The sequence below is a fragment of the Bufo gargarizans genome, chromosome 4 (genome assembly GCF_014858855.1).
Source record: "Bufo gargarizans isolate SCDJY-AF-19 chromosome 4, ASM1485885v1, whole genome shotgun sequence".
Lineage (NCBI taxonomy): Eukaryota > Metazoa > Chordata > Amphibia > Anura > Bufonidae > Bufo > Bufo gargarizans.
In genome coordinates, this window is record NC_058083.1 from 2904099 (window position 1) to 2913725 (window position 9627).

Below are 9627 nucleotides of genomic sequence, written 5' to 3' on the forward strand. Positions count from 1 at the left end.
AATCGTTTACTAATGTTTATGGAGAAGTGGCCTGATTGTCTTACCCTAGTAAATGGGGATTTCAGTTGTGTCCTCAATCCCAAGACCAACCACATCATTATGGATGGAAACATTTATACTTAAGTTTCTAACCAGGGGTCTCCATTGGCTCGTTTCTGTCAGGCCTTGTAGATATCTGGAGTGTCTTGGGACAGGGAAGAAGAGCTTATTCCTGTGTGACTAGATCTGGAAACTGTATGTCCAGGATCGATCTTGCATTGGTAAACGATAAGTTTTTTAGATAGATCAAGCGCATAAAATATGAGGCCAGGTCGCTTTAAGATCATGTCCTGGTATCTCTGGAACTTACTTTGTTTGTTGACCGGGAAGGGGTAGTACCTCGTTTTAGATTAAATCCTCACTGGTTGTCCGTAATAGACAACCACGACTGGATAAAACAGGAGATGGCATTTTACTGGAAGGCTAACTATAAATCAGCTAAAATCCAATTCATATGGGACGCGTTTAAGGCTATGGTAAGGGTGCTATTTGTTAGCAGTATTTCTGATTTAAGAAAGGGGTATGGGAAGAAGGAGAGAGCTTTAAAAGCAATGGCTTTATATGGTATGGATCAGTTCTCCAGGTAAAAACTAAACAAAAATATGAGAGAGTTGCAAAAAGCAAGCCAGGAATACTCTGATTTTCTTCTGGACAAGGCTCAGCAAAGGCTCTTCTTTAGGGGAAGAAAACATTTTTGTGAATCAGTGCGTCCAGGAAAACACCTGGCCAAGGTGATATCCAATCAAGATCCCCCCAAAAAAAAGAAATGGTCAGTATCCGATTAATCGAGGGCACAATTACTGTAAATCAGGAAAAATTAAAAGGAGCTTTTATAAAACATGTCTCGGAATTATATAAAACTAGCAATAATATTACGGATGAAAGGATGGAGGCCTATCTGAACTCCATCAAGTTACCGGTTCTTACTGAAGTCCAGAGGAGCTCCCTTGATGCAGAATTTTCTTTACAGGAGTTGAAAGCCGCATTAAAGGCCTGTTCTGGAAATTCTTCCCCCGACTCCCCCGTATGAGTTCTATCGTAAATATGGAGGTTATATTCCCATATTTACTGACGGTAACTGTTAAGTTCCTGGAGGAGGGTATTCTACCTGAGTCAATGAGTGAGCCGGTAATTGTATTAATTTAAAAAAAGGGAAAGGACCCTCTAGATATTTAGTCATACAGACCAATATCACTTCTGAATACCGATGTCAAGCTCCTGGCATAGATGTTGGCTATCAGGCTCTCCAGAGTGAGTACCTCAATTATACATCCTGACCAGAAAGGGTTCATTCCCAATAAAGGTATTCATCACAACCTTCGTCTCTTTGCGAACATACAGTCCCCCGGGGGGGGGGGGGATTCCCGCTCCATCTTGTCCTTGGATGCCTCCAAGGCGTTCAACAGGGTGGAGTGGAAATTTCTTTGGAAGGTGTTAGGATAGGATTTGGACCTAGATTTATTAATATGGTTAAGCTTTTGTATAAGTCCCCCTACTGCGAGACTGAATCTTAACGGTATTTTGTCTCCTATTTTTCTGCTGCCCAGAGGTACCCGCCAGGGTCTTCCCCTGTCACCACTACTGTTTGATATTTATATTGAGCCCCTAGCACTCAGTGTTAGGCAAGACACAATTATTGAGGGTTTTGGAGTATCGGGACCAGAGGATAGGATTTCCTTATATGCGGATGAGATATATTATTTTACATAAACCAAACCAATATTACTCTCCCGAGAGTTATTTATTTAGTTAACTCTTTTGGGGAAGTCTCTGGTCTAGATATTAATTGGTCAAAAACTACACTTATGTTATTGGATAACTTTGAGTATTAGAGTGATGGCTCACTTACAGTCTTAAAGGTAGTCGAGACAGTGGAATATCTTGGTATGATGATATCGCCTACGATAGAGGATTATATTCAGCTAAATTTGATACCACTGATAAGTAAATTGAGATTGAAAATCACTATATGGCTGCGACTACCCTTAACTACATCTGATAGAGTATCTTTAATTAAAGGGAGCTCTGTCACCAGTTTCTAACCCCCCCTTTTAAAACTATTGTTCTCTCCATGGTGCCCTTGTCATTACAAAGCTGTTGTTATAAGATAAATCCACCGTGTAGTTTTGATAAAAATCGCTTTTATCTAACCTGTCAATCTTCTGGATAAGGTGCCCAGGGCGTTTCTGAAGGTCTGAATCTGCCGCTCTCCGCCGCCGCCGTTGGTGCCCAGCTCCTCCCATGATCCTTTCAGCGCCACCTGGATGTAATGAAATCCGCCTCCGGCTCTCCTCAGTGCCCCCTCCTCCTTTTCAAAGATCCCGCGCGTGCGCACAGGCCTGTGCCTGATGCGCCCGTGTGGACTTTTAGATTCTGCCTCGTTGAGCGAAGCGCGCGCGCGTTCGCACATGTTCGCGCGCATGCGCACTTCGCTCAACGAGGCAGAATCTAAAAGTCCGCACGGGCGCATCAGGCACAGGCCTGTGCGCACGCGCGGGATCTTTGAAAAGGAGGAGGGGGCACTGAGGAGAGCCGGAGGCGGATTTCATTACATCCAGGTGGCGCTAAAAGGATCATGGGAGGAGCTGGGCACCAACGGCGGCGGCGGAGAGCGGCAGATTCAGACCTTCAGAAACGCCCTGGGCACCTTATCCAGAAGATTGACAGGTTAGATAAAAGCGATTTTTATCAAAACTACACGGCGGATTTATCTTATAACAACAGCTTTGTAATGACAAGGGCACCATGGAGAGAACAATAGTTTTAAAAGGGGGGGTTAGAAACTGGTGACAGAGTCCCTTTAAGATGATGATTTTGCCCCAACTTCTCTATATCCTCTGGAATTCCCCAGTGTGGTTGAGGATAAGTTCTTTAAACTTCTTGATTGGTTATGAATGACCTACTTTGGGGAAGAAAGCGAGTGAGGCTAAAATTGGAGCATTTTTATAAGCCCTTGGAACGGGGAGGATTGAATCTTCCCTATTGCAAGGGTTACTTTATAGCTGGCCAGCTATTGTTATATTGTCATTGGGAGAAAAGTGCTCTGTGTAAGACCTTGGTTAATCGATCTCCCTTTGTTAATATATTGACATTATTGGAATCGGGGTAAATTATTAAATAATTCACTTTTTTTTAAGGTTGTTTCACCAGGTCAGAGGGCTTGGGAAAACGACTGTCCGATGGCTATCTCACAGGGATAGGGACACATATTTACTGCATCTAAAATTAGTTTTGCACAACTTTAGTCATGTAATGATCCAATTAAATATTATACACAGAGTCTATATCATGCCGATTTGGCTTAATAAATGTGGACTACGAGAATCTTCGAATTGCCCTCGGGGTGGGTCACACGGGACAGACTTTCTCCATCTCTTTTGGTTGTGTCCAGATTTTAAATTATACAGGGATTCAATCTGTAATTTTATTACTCAAAAACTAAAGATAGTAATCCCGCTGATACCCGAGTGTTGGATAGTGAATGATCTTTCTAATCTGTCATAAGTACCGAAAGATCCTTTTGGCTAAAATGATGACGGTCAGAGATATGGGGAGAATGGAAGTGGTAGGCTCCTTTCTTTGATCCGTCCCTTTTCCCCCTCGCTCTACATTTATTTATTTTATTTTAACTTTATTACCTGATAAAGAGGATGAGACGCATCGCAGGATTGGGAGGTTAGAGTTCGGCTGATTGGGGTGGATACGGGGAGAAAAGTATTATTTATGTTTTTGATTAATTATGTAATTGTTCTACTTAAAAAAAATATAACAAAAATTCTCTGCGGTGCAAGATGTAAAAAGATGGGACACTTCCAAAAACCTGCAAGCTTTGCAGATATTGTGTCCGCACTTATGGGAACCATTCACACTAAGCCAAGTAGCCGCAAACAAACTGGGTGACCCGGAGCTGATAAAGCGTCTCATATCTAATGCTTTACATCTACAATTACTGCACATTTTCATTCTTTTTTAATCAGTTTTTTGGATGTAAATATTTACAGTGGTCTTGTCTGAGGTGAAATCAATCCGTCCACGTAGCGTAAACCCATCTCGTGTCATCTAATACACCGTAAAAAAGCCGCCCCTATGAGTGAACTTTATAGGGCAAAGAGAAACTGCTCCACTGAAGGTGGGACTACAAGTACCAGACTAACTGAGCGAGGCTATCCCGGGTGGACTGTCCATCGGGCAGCGCAGAATTAACATGATCAGCGGTGATGGTAAATCCAAAGCACAGAGCGAGACGCAGTCAAATACCGTGAACAATTCCAGGAAATACAGAGGATATTTGATCATTTCTCCCCATTCTGAGACAAGGCCACGTGCCGGATAAAACTGCCGCAGAAGGAGCGCAGATTGTGCCTAAGAAGCCCCAACATTGGGACCGCAAAAAACTGCGGATACTTGGCTTAGTGTGAATGGCTTCTCATAAGTGCGGACACAATATCTGCAAAACTTGCAGGTTTTTGGAAGTGGTGCATCTTTTTTAGGGCTCATGCACACGAACATGCCATGTTTTACTGTCTGCAAATTGCGGATCCTCAAAACATGGATGCTGCCCATGTGCCATCTGCAAGTTTACGGAACAGTCGGCCCATTATAGAAAAGCCTATTCTTATCCTCAAAAAGGACAAGAATAGGACATGATCTATAATTTTTACGGGGCCACGGATTGGAGCAATGGATGCGGACAGCACACAGAGTGTGGCCTACTGTAGTGAATGGGTCCGCATCCAAGCATCACGTTCATGTGAATGCGCCCTAAGGCTACTTTCACATCTGCGTTTTTTCTGGATCCGGCAGGGTTCAGCAAAAGCACTTCCGTTAGGATAATACAACCGTCTGCATCCGTAATGAATGGATACGGTTCTATTATCTCTAAAATGACCAAGATGGATCCGGCGCCAAAACCATTGTAAGTCAATGGGTGCCGGATCCGTTTTCTTTTGTGTCTGAGTAAACTGATCCGGCATGAAATACAATGTAAGTCAATAGTGCCGGATCCGTTTTCCCAGACACATTATCCCTTGACACTGCATGCAGCGTTTTGCTGTCCGGCATGGGAACGCAACCAAATGGAACGGAATGCTAATCTGGTGACTCTGTTCAGTTTTGTCCCTATTGACAATGAAGGGACAGAACTGAAGCGTTTTGCTCTGATATTGAGATCCTACGACATATCTCAATACCGGAAAGGAAAAACGCTGATGTGAAAGTAGCCTTAATCTTGCACCACAGAGGACACTACATTCCTAGTTCAATAACTAGCACTTAATGCAACGTCCAGTACGTGGCTGCACAACCTGCCCTTTAAAGGGCTCATGCACACAAACATATTTTTGGTCCGCATTTGATCAGCAGTTTTTGGGGGTCGGATGTGGACCCATTCACTTCAGTGGGGCTGTAAAAGATTCGGACAGCAAACCATGTGTCCACATCCATATGTCCGTTTCGTGGCCCTGCAAAAAATAGAACATGTCCTATTCTTATCCGCATTATGGACAAGGATAGGACTATTCTATAGTCTGCGGAACGCATACGGCGGTATCCATGTTCTGCCAATTTTCTGACCGCAAAAATGCCAATGGTCGTGTGCATGAGCCCTAAAAGAGAGGACGCGGAAGCATTTGTCACCAGCAGATGCCTTCCTCGGCCTCCAAACATTTCATACAAAATCACAAGAACAACAAAAATGGTTTAGAGGTATGGGAACTGAAAAAGTTAAACGATGGGGGGAGGGGGGGGGGTACAGAAAAGAAGATGACTGAACGAGAGGCGTACTGAAAACTAGATATCCAGAAGGATGGAATGACGGATAACATCCCACTATTGCTAATAGTGATGAGCGAAGCGAACTGCGGATCCTAGAACTGAAGTCGCTTCCCTCAAAACTTCTAATTAATGCTGTACGGAGATCTGTCTCCTTACAGCATTAAAATGTACGGTCTCCAATGAGGCGAAATCTCGCAAGAGTTCATGGAATAACTGCGGCATTTAAAGTGGAAAACGACTTTAAAACTTGGATCCGAACTCGGATTCGGATCCGAGGTACTCGTCGGAACCATAGGAAAACTGTGTCATTGTACTAGACTCCAATGCATACATGCCCCCCAAAAAAGTGACCTCCTTCCTCCTGTCAGTTTCCTTGCGCAAATTCACTCCATTGATTTAGGCTAAATCTGCAAGTAGATCCTCAATATGCAAACTGCAGAAACTCAGGAGACATTCGAGAGTCAGCTTTAAATTTCTACAGCAGATACATAGCAGAGAAAGGGAAGGATGTATTCCTCACATTCCTGATAGATCCACCTTCTGACTTTGGCACCAAAAAATTATTTGATATTGTATGTGTCTCTCCAGCCTAAGGCCAGATTCACATGAGCTTATTACGGACATATTATCCATCTGTATTGTGCACATGTGTCCCTACCACAGGTTCAGCTGACATCAACTCACAGCATCATAGATACATGTGCACGTAACATAGATGGATATGTCTGTTACATGTGAATCCAGCCTCATTGGAATGTGATAAATTTATCAAATTTTTGTAACAAAAAATCATAAAATCTATTCTTAATTCTAACAGAAAATCCCTGTGAGAAGCCTGAAGAAAACATCATCATGTTGTCTCTAGATTATAAAGAAGATGAAGATACCAGGCAGAGCTCTTCAGGAGAAAACTTCATTACTTGTACTGTACATCCAGGACTTCACAATGCAGAGCCATCAAATAATTCCCCCAAGGATGAGGAACTTTCTAATGACCAATCACAGATTATTAACCCAAGTCCAAATCTATCATATAATCATCCTAAACATGAGGAATCTTCTCCTGACCAATCACAGATTATTACTCCAAATATAGGGCAGAAACGGGGTAAAAGGTTTAATTGTGAGGAATGTGGAAAACATTTCAGATATAAGTCAGAGCTTTCTGTACACAGAAATAGTCACACAGGAGAGAAGCCGTATTCATGTTCAGAATGTGGGAAATGCTTTCCATATAAATCATATCTTTTAAGACACGAGAGAATTCACACAGGAGAGAAGCCGTATTCATGTTCAGAATGTGGGAAATGTTTTAACAAGAAGTCAAGTCTTGATCGACACAAAAGAATTCACACAGGAGAGAAGCCTTATTCATGTTCAGAATGTGGAAAATGTTTCATAGAAAAACGAAGTCTTACTATACATCAACGAATTCATACAGGAGAAAAACCATTTTCATGTTCAGAATGTGGGAAATGTTTCATAGAAAAACGAAGTCTTATTATACATCAACGATTTCACACAGGAGAAACGCCATTTTCATGTTCAGAATGTGGAAAATGCTTTAACATGAAATCAAACCTTGATCAACATAAGAGAATCCACACAGGAGAGAAGCCGTATTCATGTTCAGAATGTGGGAAATATTTTAGAGATAAATCAGAGATTTTAAAACATGAGAGAATTCACACAGGAGTTAAGCCATATTCATGTTCAGAGTGTAGGAAATGTTTTACCAAGAAATCAAATCTTGATCGGCATAAAAGAATTCACACAGGAGAGAAGCCATATTCATGTTCAGAATGTGGGAAATGTGTTACCAAGAAATCAAGTCTTGAACAACATAAGAGAATTCACACAGGAGAGAAGCCATATTCATGTTCAGAATGTGGGAAATGCTTTGTCAGGAAATCAAATCTTAATCAACATAAGATCATTCACACAGGAGAGAAGCCATATTCATGTTCAGAGTGTGGTAAATGTTTTACAGATAAATCATATCTGGTTGCACATCAGAGAATTCACACAGGAGAGAAGCCATATTCATGTTCAAATTGTGGGAAATGTTTCACAGAAAAAAAACGTCTTACTACACATCAGAGAAGTCACAAAGGAGAGAAACCATTTTCATGTTCAGAATGCGGGAAATGCTTTACCAAGAAATTAAGTCTTGAACAACATAAGAGAATTCATACAGGAGAGAAGACATGTTAATGTTTTGTGTAAGAATAATGTTTTACAAAGAAATTAACCACCTCCAGACTGATTGCACTTTCATGACAGCCTTTTTTTGTAAATCTGACTTGTCGCTTTATGTGATAACTTTGGAATTCTTTTACTTATCCAAACAATTCTGACACTTTTTTCATGACACATTGTACTTCATCATAATGGTAAATTTGGGTTGATACATTTTATTTTTTTAAATAAAGGCAAAATATATGACCACCAAATATAGAAAGGCACACCTGAAGATGCAGAGAAAGCGAGAAATATTCCAAGCTCCAGTATTGCAGGCAAACTAACCCCCCACCAAGCACAGAAATGTCCAGACAAACATCTGTGTTATCTATCGGGGTAGGGGAGTAGTTTTAAGAAAGATTTGAAGACCTGCAAAAACATTAAGACCTCTGTAGACCACACCTGCCTAGACAGGGGTTTCTATGGACAGCAGTCTACATGATGCACATTTAAATAACACAATTCATTAATGCAAACGATAATTACATTTTTAGTTTCAACAATTTAAAAGATAATAAATGAGCGTTTTTGGTTCAATTGCTCAATTGTTACATACATGCACATGACACGACTGTCGTCCATCTTCCATCATAATGATTATCTACTCGTCTAAATGCACAATTAGTGTAGCGATCCCAAACCTAACACTTCCTGAGGGTTACAGGGGTCATCAGATTTGAAAACTCTCAGTGCATATTTAAAGGGGTTGTCCGGGTTCAGAGCTGAACCTGGACATCCCTCCATTTTCACCCTGGCAGCCCCCCTGACAGGAGCATCGGAGCAGTTCATGCTCCGATGCTCTCCTTTGCCCTGCGCTAAATTGCACAGGGCAAAGGCATTTTTAGGAGTTCCGGTGACGTACCGGGGCTCTCCATGGGGCTGACAGTAACCCCGGTGACGTCACCGGCACTGATGGGCGGGATTTAGCTGTGCCCTAGCCAGTAAAATGGCTAGGGCAGAGCTAAAGCCCGCTCCTCAGAGCCGGTGACGTCACCGAACACACTGCCGGGCAGAAGTTACCGCCCGGCAGTGTGTTATTGAAAACAAGAGCCCGTGCCCTGTGCGGTTTAGCGCAGGGCATGGGAGCGCATCGGAGCATGAGATGCTCCGATGCTAGGCTCAGGGGGGCTGCCTGGGTGAAAATAAGGGTATGTCCGGGTTCAGCTCTGAACCCGGACAACCCCTTTAATACAAAGGAGTACAATAATCAGGCATATACACTGACGAGCAAAAGGGTAACAATGTTTTGAACTTTTGACTTTCAGGCTCCATATCTCACCATCCACTACAGCTTCGAACGTGAGACTACCATCATCTTATACACCATCATCTTGCCTATCTCACACATAAATTGGACTTGCAGCTATTTAGCATATGATTAGTTCTGCAGATTCTTCTCATATATCTGCATTATTACTGTTTTGCTCCTGGTGGTGGAACAAACTTTTTCTTCTTGTAGACTACAAATTACAAACTGTTCTCACATTCCCTAATAACTCATTGTGTTATTAGGTTGATTCCATTCCATGGTCAAGAGGCGGACCTCCAGTCAAAATATTGGAGTCAACAAGTTGG

General features: G+C 42.1%; 1 protein-coding gene across 1 annotated transcript; it reads left to right on the plus strand.

Annotated features, from left to right (window-relative positions):
* Positions 1–6630: 6630 nt before the first annotated feature.
* On the plus strand, positions 6631–8745 carry LOC122936225 (gastrula zinc finger protein XlCGF26.1-like). The gene has a single exon (XM_044292317.1). It carries the CDS (start codon positions 6664–6666, stop codon positions 8023–8025), a length of 1362 nt encoding a protein of 453 aa, XP_044148252.1. The 5' UTR covers positions 6631–6663; the 3' UTR covers positions 8026–8745.
* The last annotated feature ends 882 nt before the right edge of the window (positions 8746–9627 follow it).